The sequence below is a fragment of the Protomyctophum bolini genome, assembly GCF_963924005.1.
Source record: "Protomyctophum bolini genome assembly, chromosome: 9".
NCBI classification, from domain to species: Eukaryota; Metazoa; Chordata; class Actinopteri; order Myctophiformes; family Myctophidae; genus Protomyctophum; species Protomyctophum bolini.
In genome coordinates, this window is record NC_137870.1 from 20,339,916 (window position 1) to 20,356,184 (window position 16,269).

General features: G+C 42.9%; 1 protein-coding gene across 1 annotated transcript in view; it reads right to left on the reverse strand.

Annotated features, from left to right (window-relative positions):
• The window catches only part of egfem1 (EGF-like and EMI domain containing 1), an 81,811-nt gene that overhangs the window by 4,094 nt on the left and 61,448 nt on the right, over window positions 1–16,269 (reverse strand). The window contains exons 24-35 of the mRNA XM_080771961.1: window positions 12,526–12,654; window positions 11,512–11,640; window positions 10,845–10,973; window positions 10,208–10,336; window positions 9,389–9,517; window positions 8,831–8,959; window positions 5,185–5,316; window positions 4,637–4,765; window positions 3,974–4,102; window positions 1,903–2,031; window positions 1,111–1,239; window positions 425–553 (exon numbers count right to left, since the gene is read on the reverse strand). Coding sequence (XP_080628087.1) covers window positions 425–553; window positions 1,111–1,239; window positions 1,903–2,031; window positions 3,974–4,102; window positions 4,637–4,765; window positions 5,185–5,316; window positions 8,831–8,959; window positions 9,389–9,517; window positions 10,208–10,336; window positions 10,845–10,973; window positions 11,512–11,640; window positions 12,526–12,654 — 1,551 coding nt within the window. The remainder of the gene's footprint in view (window positions 1–424; window positions 554–1,110; window positions 1,240–1,902; window positions 2,032–3,973; window positions 4,103–4,636; window positions 4,766–5,184; window positions 5,317–8,830; window positions 8,960–9,388; window positions 9,518–10,207; window positions 10,337–10,844; window positions 10,974–11,511; window positions 11,641–12,525; window positions 12,655–16,269) is intronic.

A 16,269-nucleotide genomic window follows, 5' to 3' on the forward strand; every position in this document is an offset into this window, starting at 1 on the left:
TCTCTCACCTTTTCTTATTACAATTTAGCAGATGCTTTTACATCCAGAGCGACTTACTGTACAAGTGCAAGTATACAGTGTAACTGCGTAAGCATGAATCCTTGTCAACAAACAACAAGGCAAACAGTCACGTAAGTCAGAGAACAATGCAGTGGCTCAAACCTAGCACCTGTGTAAACAACATGCTGTCTAAATAACATTCTTGATATTTGTAGTCAAGCAAAACAAAGAAACATGTATAACAAAAACATTTTGAACAAGTAACCGATGTAGATCTGTATAATAGATTATGTGACTACTTGAAAAACTATTTTGTTGAACGAATAAGATATTACTCCCATTTTCCTAATCTTGACCTCTTTGTGAACAAACATTAAACACAAACAGGCTGAATCCAAATGCCTGTCTAATTAATTAAACTCACGTCTCTGGCACTGTGATCCATGGTATCCTGGGGGACACACACAGCCGCCTGTCACATGCTCACATGACTGCCCCATCTTACAGTCACAGGGAAAGGCACAGCTTGCTCCAAAGAACCCGGCCGGACATCCTTCAACAAATCAAGTTTATGGTGTTTAGTGACTCCACCAGCCATTCCCAACTTCCCAACTGGGCCGTGAGGGTATTGCAGGTGGGACCCAAATAATTACCAAAACATGCTTTATATTATAACAAAATAATGTATTTTTAAAAGGTTTTATCCTTGAAAAATTATACCAATGCATAGGAACTTAGTATACTGTACTATGTTAGTGCTATTGATCCAAGCCGGTGCACAATACATTGATTGATCATTAATATAAACAATATATGGTCAGATGGGTGTGCTGCGAACGCTTTTGAGATTTTCAAGTGGGCCCTGGTCAAGAAAGGGTTGGGAACCATTGGTTTAGTGTATTCTGAACCAATCCTCTTCGTGACAGGTGTTTTCAACACTGTTGAAGGGATTAATTTTCATTCCAAATATTCTCCTCACATTAAAACAGGTAAAAAAAAGGAGATGTGTTACAACCTCTGGCAGTGGATAGCGTCTAAATAAAATAGCATTGTCCATTAGGCCATGCAGAGATAAACAAACCAAAGAAAGCGTAATAAAGGAAAGCGTACTGTGCTGACAGGAGTGTCCATAGTGGCCAGCAGTACAGCTGCAGCTGCCACTGATGCGGTCGCAGGTTCCATTGTTGTTACATGGACAATCAAACTCACAGTCAGGCCCGTACTTCCCTTGTGCGCAGGCTATACACACACACACACACACACACACACACACACACACACACACACACACACACACACACACACACACACACACACACACACACACACACACACACACACACACACACACACACACACACACACACACACACACACACACACAAAAGCAAAATAAAAACAGTTACTGACTAATTTTGAGGGCTGCCAATAGATACATAATCTCTTACAGTCACTAAGTGTTCTAACACCTCAACTCACAAGGAACTCTACATGTCTGCACACTAGGAAAATAAGACTTTATAAATAAAACTGTGGAGATTAAATTATAAAAAGAGCAATGCACTCTTATTTTCTCAACATGCCAGGTTGTTAATTCATGTCTGATAAGTTCATCAGTTACAACAGTGGATCTCAAAGTGGGGTTCAGGGACCGATAGGGTTCCTTGAGGGGGTCCCATTTGTAACATTTTAGGCATTTAGCAAGGTAAACATAAACACATAGATCAAATTCAGAGAGACAGTGTAGTGCTTCAGTGCACTAGGATCACAGGTACACTAAGAACATACATGTAGCATCAGTCTAGAACAACATACAATCAAAATAGTCATGGGGTGTGATGGGGAGTTATGGCGTTCTTGAAATAAAAACGTTTGAGAACCACTAGAGAAAGAAATACATACCTATGTCACAGCGAGGTCCGGTCCAGCCCAGACCACACCTGCAGGTCCCGTTCACAGGGTCACACATCGCCCCATTCTGACAGCTGCAGGTATTCCTGCACTGCAGGCCATAGCGCCCCCTAGGACATGCTGGAGCAACAGCAGAGACGGGCTCAACGTCAGAAAGAGACAAGCATGACCAGGCCTCTGCTAGGGCTGGGCAATTCACCGAAAATATAGAACCAACTAGAAAAAGTGCCCCTCGGGGCACAGGTCTCCACCAGGATAGGTGGCATTTCTTCCTTAACCTAGTAAGAATATATGTGTTGGACACACACATACACGGACGGACGGCATGCAAACCATATACTCTCCCCGTGCCTTCGGCCTGGTGGAGACAATAACTGACTTAATCTTGCTCATGTACTGTAGGTTTATCAATAACTAATCAAGAATAATCAAGAAGCAGTTTGTTTAATGTGTTTTGATTTCTTATAGGAATCAACAAAAAAATATGCCAATGGATTTATTGATTGCGAACGCAGTGAGCACTTACTATGAGACCTAGCAGATCATGTCTGTGTGTCTGTCTGTCTGTCTGTCTGTCTGTCTGTCTGTCTGTCTGTCTGTCTGTCTGTCTGTCTGTCTGTCTGTCTGTCTGTCTGTCTGTCTGTCTGTCCCGCTATCCAAATATGGAGTGTGTTGCATCAGCAATCACTCAGCTCCATATATGGGCACAAAAGGGGCCAGGTCCACTCAGCTCCATATATGGGCACAAAAAGGGCCAGGTCCACATATACAGTAACAGCGGGACAGACACACAGACAGACATGATCTGCATGGTCTCAGCTGCGTTCGCTTCCCGCGTTTGCGCGTCTTACTGGTTAGTTCTATTAACCACTTAACCCTGTATTATACTTTGTTGCACAATGGTGCCATACAAAAATAGCCAATCTACAATCACAATGTGTGAACTGAAAATACAACCCGTCGTGAGCTTGTAGGTCTGCCATTTTCACCATTTATTTTCTATAAATAATCGAAATCGAGGTAAACGTTTGAAATAATCATAATATTGATTTGAGCCATAGCTTAGCACTCCCACTGCAGACGAACGCAGATACTCTCACAAGCATGAACGCGCACACGCGCACGCACACACACGAGCACACACACACACACACACACACACACACACACACACACACACACACACACACACACACACACACACACACACACACACACACACACACACACACACACACACACACACACACACACAGACGCTCCCATGCAGATACAAAATGCACTAACATTCAAGTTTATTTAGGCAGCAGTTCATTAGTGAGATGGCAAAGTGGTCTAATTTGGCACCGATATAAAAGAATAATCATGTTTCTCTGGGTAATTTAGATTGGAGAAACAATAAGCGAGTCTTCTTTGATTCCCCTGTTTATTTATTTGTTTCGTTGCCAAGTCCATCGACACGGAACACAGGGAACGAGCTACTAATAGGCCTCTCCAAACATTCAACAAGAGCAGAACATAAGTGGTGGCACGTCCACAGCACTACGTAGTATAGGGAGCGTTTAGCTTAGGCAGCCATGGAAACTCCCGTTCTTCAGTCCAATGGAACTGCTGATAAACGGAGAGATTAGGAGGCCAGACAACCGCCTATGTTCCCCAGGAAATCAACTCTCTGATCATCAGAGCCCCTCAAACTGAGGAAACTGAGAATTTGTTACTTAAATATACAGTGGAAAATGGAATCTTGAAAATATACACCCTTAATACTTTTCCCCAAATGTAGATGTTTTCCCACTTGGTCCGTTGTTCTGTTCATTTGTGATGAGCTCATTAAGGCAAATAGTGCCTGTTGCTGTCTGTATCTAAAGTGACTCAGTATCAACACAACAGAGGAGTTGCATGTGGGTTCAGGAGTGTGCCCGCTGTACGTATTTTTGGTAACTTTACTGATTAGATATTGATTAGTATCTCATTAAATTATGTCATAAGTTCATAACGAGAGATGGAATTACGGAATGTCACTGTTAGACATTGGTGGATTCGGCCTCTATTGCCCATGTACCTTGTTGGCAGGACTGTCCTATCCTACCAGGAGCACATCTACACCTCCCAGTCACTGTGTGGCACTGTCCGCCTTCCCCACAGGAGCACAGCAGGCCACAGTCCTTCCCATAGTAACCCTGTGGACATCCTGCAGAAATAAACATTTCACGGTCAGAAATGTCAGCACATACCGCAGGAGAGCAGAGCTCACTGTGCAGACCTCATGGGATGTCCTCTGTGGAGGTTAATACTTAATGGAGTAGATATCTTGTCTATGAAACAGTCCATATCGCTGCCATCAGGAAAAAAAACCTTGTATCTATTCTGTATTGTATTCAACGTTCTTCAGTTATATGAGGGTAACGCAAAAGTAGCGAAAATAGCTGTTCTATTTTGAAGGGAAACGTTAAAGTGGTTATGTGTCTGTGGATTTTATGAATATTGAACCAATGAAAAGTATTTTATCAAAATGACAACCCGGGCACACCTTTTTATCCTGATTGCCCAGATCTATTGAACACTGGAATGAAACTGAATGTTGACATAATATCCATAAGTGGACTGACATGAAAAGGTTTCTCTGGAATAACAAGTACAGACAAATGCAAGGTCTCCTGATAGTGTCTGTGCGTAATAGTTTCAAACATATAACGATATCTGATATAATAATATTGGTAACTACCTGAGCTACAGTTAGCTCCAATGAAGCCAGGTGGACACTGACAAGCTCCAGTCTTGAAATCACAGCGACCACCGTTGATGCAGCGACATCTTGACTTGCAGTTTGGTCCGTAAGTCCCTCCTCGACATCCTAGGGATGGAGAGAGACAGAGAGAAATAATGAGTTATTACCCATTGTCTTTATAAGCACTTCATTCCTATATATACTTCGTTATGTGATGTGCGCGTTGCATTGTGTCCTAGTACATTTCTGAAAATGTTGGGAAAATAATATTTGAAACTCAAAATGTTTTGCCTACACTGACATGCCCAGAATAACAAAACCAGATTGAAAGTGGTTCATTCTGTGGCTGTTGGAGGACCAGAACATGTTTATCTTCTATGATAAATAATTATTTCCCTCAATTGTCTTTCCATTTGTAACATCAACAAGAAGTAAAAATTGGATATTTGTCTTTTTTTTAATTAAAAACAAACCCTGAATATAAAATATTACATAAAGCTCCATTTTAAAATGGGTATTATTGTGTGTGCTTCTGTTCTACTCACGTAGCTCACAGCGTGCTCCATTGTAGCCTGGTAGGCAGGAGCATCTTCCCGTGACAGGGTGGCATTGCTCCTGGTCTCCTGAACACTGGCACAGCTGGGTACAGTTCTGTCCATACATCCCAGCGGGGCAGGCTAACAACAAAAGTATATATATTAATAAATCTAACAACACAGATAGTGGGCAAGTACATTGTTCTTCAAGTCAAGACGTCCCTGATATTTACCTAAACCCAAGAGTTAAAATACAACTTTTTAGCTTTATTTCATCATAATAATAATGGGAACATTAATAGCATTTGATCGTAAAGTGCAAGACCACTTTGGTAGAGGTTTGGGTTGTATAGTTACCTTGCCATGTGGACTCCAAATGTGGATAAGAAATAAAAAATAATTGCTCCAGTGATTAGAAATTGATAATTCAAAATGTGCTCCTCATAGATCATTGACTTACATTGTATGCTGAAACAGCTCTCACTCTTTTAGTACGCAAACAAAGAAAGTTGATTCAGACAATATAGAAGAGCATCACCAAAGAAACCTTGTGCTGTTTTGTTTTTATATTACAATGTTAAGTTCCTGTTGAGTTTACAATTTTTATTAGGAAGAAAACCCGAACACGATCTGCGGATCCAGATCCAGATCTTCAAATAATAACATCAAAACAGTATGAGGTGTTTGTGTTTGTTTACGTACTAAAAGAGTGACTTTGAGAGCTGTTTCAGCGTACAATGTAAGTCACTGAGGAGCATATTTTGAATTATCAATTTCTAATCACTGGAGCAATTATATTTAGATTTCTTGTCCACATTTGGAGTTACATCATGGCTAGGTAACTACACAACCCAAACCTCTACCAAAGTGGTCTTGCACTTTAAGCATTTAGCATCTGGCTGTAAACAGGTGATTACAGCCAAACAACAGGTTTAGTTGTAACAATTCAAGTAGGCTACAGATGTTCCTAGATAAAAGACAACAATCCAATTTATTCCAATTCCGATTATTCCGATGATATTATGTTACATTATTAACAAGAAAGCATTCAATATTTTGCAGCTAAGAAAGAGAAATGTCATCAACTAACCAGTTTCAAATCACATCACACGCACGCACACATGCATACTGCACATAATTAATTAATGAATTGCATTTTTATAGTGCTTAAAGCGCTTTACAATGGTTCATTCATTGGGAGGTGAAGCGGCGAACAGTCGACGCCAGCGTCCTCACTTCCCACATTCACACACCAATGGTGGCAAGCTCACACCAAGGCAATGTAGGGTTCAGTGTCTTGCCCAAGGACACTTCGACATGTGGACAGGAGGAGCCGGGATTCGAACCGCCGACCCAGGGATCATTGGACGACCTGCTCTACCTCCTGAGCCACAGCCGCCCCTATGGTGCACATGCACCATAATATAACATCTTCAGTGTTAATTTAACCATTTGTTACTCAGAGAGTGTACAAAATGTAACCAGATGGACCCTCACAGACACAGTACATTTGGATTGTACTGTGTATACTGTCACGGTAATGAATGTGGCCCGCAGACAGAAGTACAATCAGTCATAAATAGCGAGATAGATCTGTGAACCAAACATGTTGTTTTGTGGTGTGTGTGTGTGTGTGTGTGTGTGTGTGTGTGTGTGTGTGTGTGTGTGTGTGTGTGTGTGTGTGTGTGTGTGTGTGTGTGTGAGCGCAGCACTGAGGTACTCGGCAGTAGGCAGCATGGGGGACAGATAAGAAAAAGGACCCCAGACTAAAGAGGCAATTACGGCGCTGTCATTATGCATGTCTGCCTTCCAAAAGCCCTTATCCGCTGCTGAGGAGACAAAAACAATGCCTTCTGTTTTACTTGGCAACCGGAGTGTAACATTTATCAGATGTCTGGGGAGTTAGCTAGCCTGTGAGGAGAGGGGGGTGGGTCGATGCTAGAGGGAGAGGGGGGGGGTAAAGTCGTAAACCTGCTCGTACACAGACCTACAGGGTAGAGAAGCAAATGGAATTGATTTGGTATAATTCTGTATCACACAGTGTAGTTTCCACGTCGAATAACCGAAGGACTTGTGGCGTATCGGCGATACTGAAACACGACACTCAAGACTGGTGGCTTTACTTCAAAATTGTCAACATGATGTCGAACATGCAAAAATACAGACAAATAATTTTGTCCTTCACACATCGTGGAGACTAAATGTCTTTTTTTGTCCATGCACTTAATTTGCCCCAAAATCTGTTCTTTCAAACTGTTGTTTGTGTCGTGAATACATTCACGCAGAATGCAAATAATAAAGTGACTTAATTATTTTTCAGAACAAGGGATTTCTGTGTTGCTGGATCACAGATAAAGGCACCAACAGTATTTCAATTGTTTGATGCTACAAATATTACTTCCAATAGAGCACCGAAGTCTGACGTCAATATCGGTAGAGGGTGGTTAAGTCCACGGGTTCATGTACTTTTTATTTGCATTGTAATAGGCATTTTAGAGCGCCTCATATAATAACTATGATTGAAAAATAAGCAAATCATCCCGGCCGTTTCACTCATATGGATATGAAGAATCAACTGACTGTGAGAAAACGCTGATGTTACTGCTGTTGAATTAGTTACATTTTTGTCTGACTGTAGCAAATATGGGGGACTGATAGTCCTAAACGATACAGAGACACCTCCCCGACAATATCGCCGGGACAGTTTGTTTATTTTTGAAAAGCTTCCATGAACCAGGGGATGAGCGAGTAACGTCAGGACTTCTGCGCTCTATAGTCATTCTGTTTATCCGTTACACCTGTGGTTTGTTTTGTCTTCAAAATGTTGATGAATAATTATGAATATATTATATTCATCATAAATCACAGAATCCAGCACAAATGATTGGCTTATCATTTTAGCCATGCTTTTGTATTTGAAGCACATTATGATCAAAACACATGCACGATGAAAGCCCAGCATAAAGACCTCTCTTTTTTATTTGTGGACTGCATTTCCTGGCAAGGAATCAAACAATATTAATCTTTAGGAGGTTGAATGGAATCATTTTATAAATGATTAATTGTATACGCACTAATAATTGTGGGTGCGTACGTTTCTTCCATGATGCATTTCTGTTGTTAATACCGTTGTGCGAGTAGTGTGGCTGCATCAAGGTGCAAGTGGTTTGTTTTTGAATAGTGTAAAAGCCATGACAGCAATATGAGCCACATGCCAAAGGCTCAATAGACAGGATAATTTCTGTGTGGAGCATTTACAGGAGACAGTAAAACTGCCTTTGACACATAATCATCAAGATGTACAGCCACTGAAGTTAAGCAGTGACCTTGTCCTCCAGGATAAGAGAGTCTCCACCATCACTCAGGTCGTCTAGGTGAAGTGGTATTACTTTAACCGCACAATTATATTTATTTTATTTAGCTGCACTCAAATTGTTGAGAACAATTAAAGTGAGCAGTGAGAGCGCTGACTCAGGTGAAGAGAACACTTGGAAGGGTCGGTAAATTAAGCAGTTTTGTTTTATTTTCTTTCTCTATTTGGCAGTACTCTTTGGCTGGGTGGTTTGACTGGTTCTGGAATAGTGCACGTCCATAACCGTGCCATGTATTTGCATTCAAAGTAACGGCATCAGATCTACATTTTTGTGTTTCTTACCCTTTTCACAGCCGTTCCCAGTCAGCCCCGGACGGCAGCCACAGGTCCCTGTCTCATGGTGACAGGATACCCCAGACTGGCACTTACACTGAAGGGCACAAGAGGCACCGTATGACCCTGGCAGGCAGGCTGCGAGACCACAGAAGAAAGAAATCCAAGAAATAAATGTTTTTCATGTTATCACAAAAGTTTTCCTTAAGGCCCATTTTATAGTCAAAATACTATGTAGCACATCTAGGAGCTCACTGTCTATAGTTTAGCTTTAGCTGCTTAGTAGAAATGGAAATTCAAAAATATGCTTTATATTTTAGCCAACGGAAATGAGAAAGGGATGACGAGTTACGGACATTTGAAGAGTTGTCTGGCTTGAGAAGACCAGTACATGTATTTCTTACACCACTGGTTGTCAAAGTGGCGGGTCCCCAGCTAAATGAGTTCACACCGCATCGCATCGTGATGTGTCGTGAGCTTGTAGATGGTCTATTTGCAATAAATCCTGAAATATTTTGTTTATCCTCGACATAAAAAAGTTTGAGAACCACACACACACACACGTACGTTTGTCACACCTGGGTCCTCTCCAGCCTGGTTCACATTCACAGTGGCCTGTGACATGATGACAGTTGCTACTGTGTACACAGTCACACCTCTGCTTACATCTGTCCCCATGGAAACCCTTAGAACAGGCTGTAGCCGGAAAAACAACATGCAACGTCAACGTCCAGGAACAAGAAAACAATATTTCTCCATCTTTATCAAAACTTTGGTACATATTGACTTGATTTTTTTATGCAAGGTAACTAAGCTCTCTGACTGAACAGTGGTATTTTCTGTGCCAAACACTATAACAAAGTGTTCTCTATAAATATATGAAAAGAGAAAATAATGGATTGCTATATAAATGATGAGGCATACTGTATAACTGTTCTTTTTATTTTCCGGTTTGCATTATTCAGGAGCATTATTCACATTCACGTAAAAGGAGCTGACAGCAGAGACAAATAAATACTGTACTATATGCAAGCCACAGCTATATCTGTACAGCTACTTGCTGTAAGCTTAATAGTGTTGTCACTTGTAGCGTGCTTAGTAATTAAATGCTATAGGCCGATGCCTGAACGATTGCCCGTTGGGAACAATGACTGTTGGGAACTCATGCCCCCCTGGTTATGCAAAACCTGTTGTACCTATCCGTTGCCTATCTGTCCCTTTTATACCCAGAGATCCCAACCGCTGATCCGACCACATAGGTACTGTCTATATTTTAGGAGAATATTTCGACTTCACACCGGGATCTGCACTCTGATATCTTTGGCAAAGAGATTTGATGTAGAGTAGACAGAAGAAAAGCATAGAGACAACTCAGGTTCAGTTCACCTGTCTGACAGTGCTCGCCCTCCCAGCCAGGTGGACAGCTGCACTGCCCTGTCACTCTGTCACATCGTCCTCCGTTGGTACATCTGCAGGTCTGGGCACAGCCCTCTCCGTAACGCCCTTCCTCACACTCTAGGAGAGAGGAGAGGGACAAACAGTTTGTGACAAGACTTTTTTTTCTTTCTTTTTCTTTTGTTAAAGTTAACATTCATCATCACACCCAGGGAAAGGGAATATTTTTTGGTCCCGGGGGAAGGGAAATATCTTTTACTCCTTCGCCCAGCTGAAGTTGGTTCAGATGGCTCTCTAACTACAGTAGCTCTCTAACTTGATATGGTATGGTATACTGGATGAGCCGGGGGTCGAACCCGGCAACCGTCCGATTCCCAGACCGCCTCTCTACCCACCGCCTCCAAAACGTCCACATTTGGAAGCCTGAGAAAAGCTATCATGTACGACTTTGACCTTTATTACGTTGTGTGTGGGACATGATCCTAATAGCAATGTGCCTCCAACATTAGCTCTAATCCTGTCAAGTGCTACTAGTGAGAGCTCTGGTTGACGTGCCCTCCAGAGGAGGAGGACAACTCACCCAGCTCACAGGCTGCTCCTGTCCAGCCATGGGAACAGGACAACTCACCCAGCTCACAGGCTGCTCCTGTCCAGCCATGGGAACAGGAACACTGGCCAACGATGCTGTCACAGGAGCCGCCGTGTTGGCAAAGACATTGATGGGAGCAGTCCTCACCGTACTGTCCTGCAGGACAAGCTAAACACACAAACACAGCATGATACAGGAGGTTAACGGATAAGAAGACAAAGCAGCTCATGTGAAGACAAAATAATAATATACAAGTATCATCGTGATTATGAATATGAATTATTAATTTATAATTTTCTGACTGTGTTGAATTTTTTTCCATATGTAATAATATTTTGGCTAGATCATTAAACCAAGAATATATTGAAATTACAAGCATTCTAAGGCAAACATTATATTTATCACGTACAGTAAGAGAAATGCACAAATGACATACCATCCTCAGTGTTAATTTAGGCTACTGCATCCATTTGAGACTCTGAGACCCTTATGGGTGTTTACATGTGTTCCCTCTCAAGAGTTGAATTAACACACTGAGAGAGTGACACATTGACAGTGTCACTATCAACGTGTCCATGAAAGGACATCCTTATTGAAATGAACCTCCTCAAGTGGCCCCGTGGTAAAGCGTAGAGACAGTGAGCCATAGAGCCGTTGTCACTGTTTTCCTTTGCATTTCTATGGGGCTGAGTGATGAGCTACTCACGCTGATGGCAGTTGGCGCCTGTCCACCCGGCCGTACAGCTGCAGCGGCCGGTGACGTGGTCACACCTGGCACCGTTCTGACACACACAGGTCTCACTGCACCGCTCGCCAAAGAGACCCTGCGGGCAGGCTGCCCAAACACACAACCCACATTTAGTCAGTGAATGGACGACGGACATCCAAGTGCATCATGCAAGCACGTGTGTGAACACACACATACAGTACTGACAGACACGCATACAGTACTGACACACACACACACACACGCGCGCGCGCATTTATCTCACAATCAATGCACTGTGGCTACAGTATATCCACACTGATTTATCCAGACTAGAGGACTTTATGGAGGAAAGGAAGCAACAAAAAGAGCCGACATTTTTAGGGCATTTTTGGGTTTTCTGGGCACGTATCGTGAACTTCTCCTAATGATCAATGTCTGCGATGACATTTGAGTCAAAGAGAGAGAGGGAAACCAGCTAATGACAGAGACGTGTCATTAAGTCATGCTAGTGGCTTTCTGCTGACTCTGGCAATGGTAATCAGGACCGCAAAACGGGCTGTGGCGAGAGGAGCGCCTTGAATAAGACTTCAGAATGACAGACTCTGAACTTTTAGAGGGCATTTCACTGGATTCATTAAAACAAGGGCATGAAGCTCTCAGGAAACCTTCGGCATGCTAACACTGATGGGCCTTGCCCGACTATAAGAGCTTTCCATGTAAAGTCCTCCCTCTCCCGATGTTCATCCCAATAAACACGTGGATGTATTTATCCAGAATAGACCCCGATTAACCATCGTTGCCCGAGGGAACCGTTGTCCCCCCCTCCCCTTGCTCCCTCCGCCCCACCCTGCCCTTACCCATCCCTAAAAAAAAAAGTCATTGGCAATGTCTCATTATAGAGATAATTGTTCACAAACACATTGCAGTTGTATTTAAGGAGAGGATGTCGTGATGGGATCGCAGAGAGAGGGCCTCCCTCACACCCCGTTTTAATGATGTGGCTTCCATTACCCAGAATGCAGTGTGGTCCGGCCCAGCCGGCGGTGCAGAGGCAGGCTCCTGTGATGTGGTGGCAGCGGGCATCGTTCCTGCACTCGCACATCTGGCCACAGTCAAGACCGTAAAAGCCGTCCGGGCACACTGTGGGCCAAAGATAAAACATCCCAATGGTTAGGACTGGCAGCTCCACACACGAGGAGAGGAACACGCTCAGATGCCAACTATTTTTTTATTCTCTCTCCCCATACTCCTCCCTCTCTCTCCCTCTCTTACCACCTACCGAAAATACCAATATCAAATTGCAGTACCGTGCTGCGGCTGTTCATTTGCGGAGCGTCTGCGTTCGTTAAGTGAGCTCATGTCCCACATGTGCAGCGTATCTGGGCCACATCAAAGTGGCCCGGCGGCCCGGGGGCCGTTCTCCTTTGGGGGGCGGCGGAGGGGGCCCACAGAGCACTGGTAATTAGAGCACCTGCTGGGCCCACAGGCCCCGGCAACACACGGCAAAACAAAGCCAGGTTACTGTTCCCCCTCAGACAGACACACACACACACACACACACACTTGTAGACATACACAGTACAAAAAATATCGGTGTTAATTTAACTCTGGGATGCCTTCATGGACATACACCATGCTTTCATTCACGCAACTCGCATGCAACAACTGACATTTTGCATATGCACGTGTATACACACTACACATGCATGTGCGCGCTCACTCCTCCGAGTGTATTATCATTGCCGGTGCGCAGAACCACCAGCACAAAAGTCTGTTTCCCATTCTCAAGGCGGGGTTCTAGAGATTGTTTAAGTGTGTGTAGAGTCAATAGACACTCAGCGAGTTTGGTAAACACAGTGCCTGCCATCCAGAAGGACTCAGCGAGAGGCTGGGGGATGAATGGGCCTTTCCACTACCGGGATGTAAATATTGTCTGCAGGCATGACTTCACCAGAGCAGGAAAGAATGACTCTGTTTATTCACTGTCTTCTTTTGATTGCTCAATTTGTCACCAAACAGTTGTAGGGATCACAGCCTAACACGAGCATAATGGTACTATTTTTGCAAAACACGTACCTCCATTCTGGAATGTATTTACATGAGCGCTACTCTTGCTTTGCCAAAGCCCTTTGATTGATTGACAGATATGGTTGACATTTCTCCCTTACAAATCCCCTCTCTTCTGCTTTCAGCTGTTATTATGTGTGGGCAAATCTGGAGCTGATTATGACTTTGGCCCAGTCCCAATTCCTATACATCTCCTGCTCCAATATCATTCGTGGGCAGCAGCAGACCTTCTCATTTACATACTACCTCTCATGTGTGTGTAAAGCCTGATTTATACTCCTCTGCGCACCGCTGTCACGTGATTTATACTCCTCTGCGCACCGCTGTCACGTGCAACCAAGTGGGCAATGAATTAAGCATAAGGGAGAAAGGAGGCGTGGCACAATGCCATCATAGCGAGACAGAAAATGGCAATGAGAAAAGTGCGGAAATGAGTAAGATGTTCAACAATTTGGTGCATTATAAATGCCACTGTGTAGGGCTGGGTGATATGACTTCGAATCAATATCACCATATCATTGTTTTATTGTTTCAAACCTATGTCTCGACTACGATTAATGAGCGATTATTATACTTAATCGATTATTATACTTTTTTAATAGTGAAAGAATTGCAGATCTACAAGCACACTATTCATCACAATGTGTTACATTGTGAGCTTGTAGGTTATTTTCACTGTCACTGTTTTGTTTGACTGACACCTTTATTGATACGAAACAAATATGTAACAATACATAATAATCAGGATACAAGGAATAAATAAAATGCAAAAAAGCTGACTGCTTGTTTACATCGCAAATGCAATCCTTGAGATGTGTATGTGTAAAATGAGACGTGTATGAAATTATGAAGTGAGGGATAAGTATGAATGTGTAAAATACATTACAATGCGTCCGAGCACACTATGGGTGTAATAGATTAGATCTGATTAAGTGGTAAATCAGATTAATCTATTTAGAATTTTGTTGTAGATACTTTTAAATAAAGAACATTCTAAAAACAAAACGCATGGTTCTCCATTATTCGATTAAGCTAAGTTTGGGTCCCAAGAGTCCCTTCCTAGAAGCAGTGGAGCAAAAATATTTTAAATTATTTCAAATGTAGCGGCGTGAAAAGAAAAAAGAATCACACCTGTGTCAAGTGAGGGGCGCTCTTATCATCATACATCATCTCATTCTGGCCAATCACAATTTGCGTCCTCACTTTTGTCTTCAACATTTGGGTTTACACACTTTTGTCTTCAATGTTTGTGTTTACACAAACACTCAAAGCTGGGCATAGGAGGGGCTGGCACCCCTAAAAAAATGAAATAAATACTAAACAAAATTAATGTACTAAAGCACAGTAGTCAAAGTAAATGTACTTAGTTGCTGTCCACCACTGCATGATGGTGTACACGGGTCGTTGCTTTTGTGGAGCTTTCCTTAAAGGCTTCTTCTTCTACTGGGGAAAGCATCCCTCGTGCTCAGCAGTTTTCTGGCCCGCACCACTGCTGTGTTCCCGGGCTGACAGCATGACGTCTGTCTTTATAGTGGTTTAGACTATCGTCCATTGATGATGCTGTCATCTTAAGCTGGCTGCGCTGTAACTCTGCGGCCGTGCTGCTTCATTGTTTATTATTAACATCACGATTACTGACGACATAGTGACAAGTTAGACATCCTCTCACTGCCGCGGGAAGAACAACCCCGTTTTCTTTATTAGGGAAGGCATACATTTATATGAAAACATACCACAAAAATATACTTTTTCAAAATCTCCAATATTATTATTCTCTGCAGTACAATATGACCAGCACCGCAGTAGGTATGGTGTACACAGTGGCTCCATTCTCAAAACAGAAGACTATACTCATTTGCACCAGCAGGGGGCAGAGGGGTTCCGTTTCAAACCACATAACATAAGTCATCTAATATTAGCCTTGGCCCTGCCAGTATATTTCAAAGTTCAGGCATTTCTTTTTTGCAGCCTTTATAGGTAGGCATGGAGGAGTCGATCCGCCACCACTACCACACACACTGTGCCATCACTGAGAGACTCCATCTCTGCTCTAAATGAGCTCTTTAAGACAGCGGGATTATTTCCAGATCCCTGGTTGTGTAAGAGCCTCTGCTGTCAGCCTATAAAGCAGACCCAGGGACCACACAGCCAGGCTAGAGCAGACCACAGAATTAGAATGGATAGAAGGAACGCAGAATAGAACTTCCTGGTGCCACTCAAGGACTTGCGAGACAATGAATAAGGTCGAGACAAGTACGATAACAAAACGCTCACGTTTCCCTGACAATATTGCGGAAGTTTGGCGGCCGTTTACCGGGGCAGCTGCGAGCACAGCTGAACTGTTTTGATGCAAAACATCAAAGAGGACCTTAGCAGAAAGAGAGCATGACGCACATTAATTGAACTACGTTTGAAGAGCTTTGGGTCAATGTCAGCCCTTTGACTGCTTTCTTTCTGCTAGACTGGCTTAAAACTTTCATCCTGGGGTTTTTCAGTTAAATGATGCCTTTGCCATGGCAACATAATCAGCTTTCCAATGATAATAATGCACAGCCCCAATTGTTATGACCATGAATTACTTTATCTACTGCTGATACAATTCTATTGATGCTGAATAGACTGTGTACCATGCAGCCAAACCGAGCCCTTTGTGAATGCTAATTTAACCACTATTCTAGACATGCCATC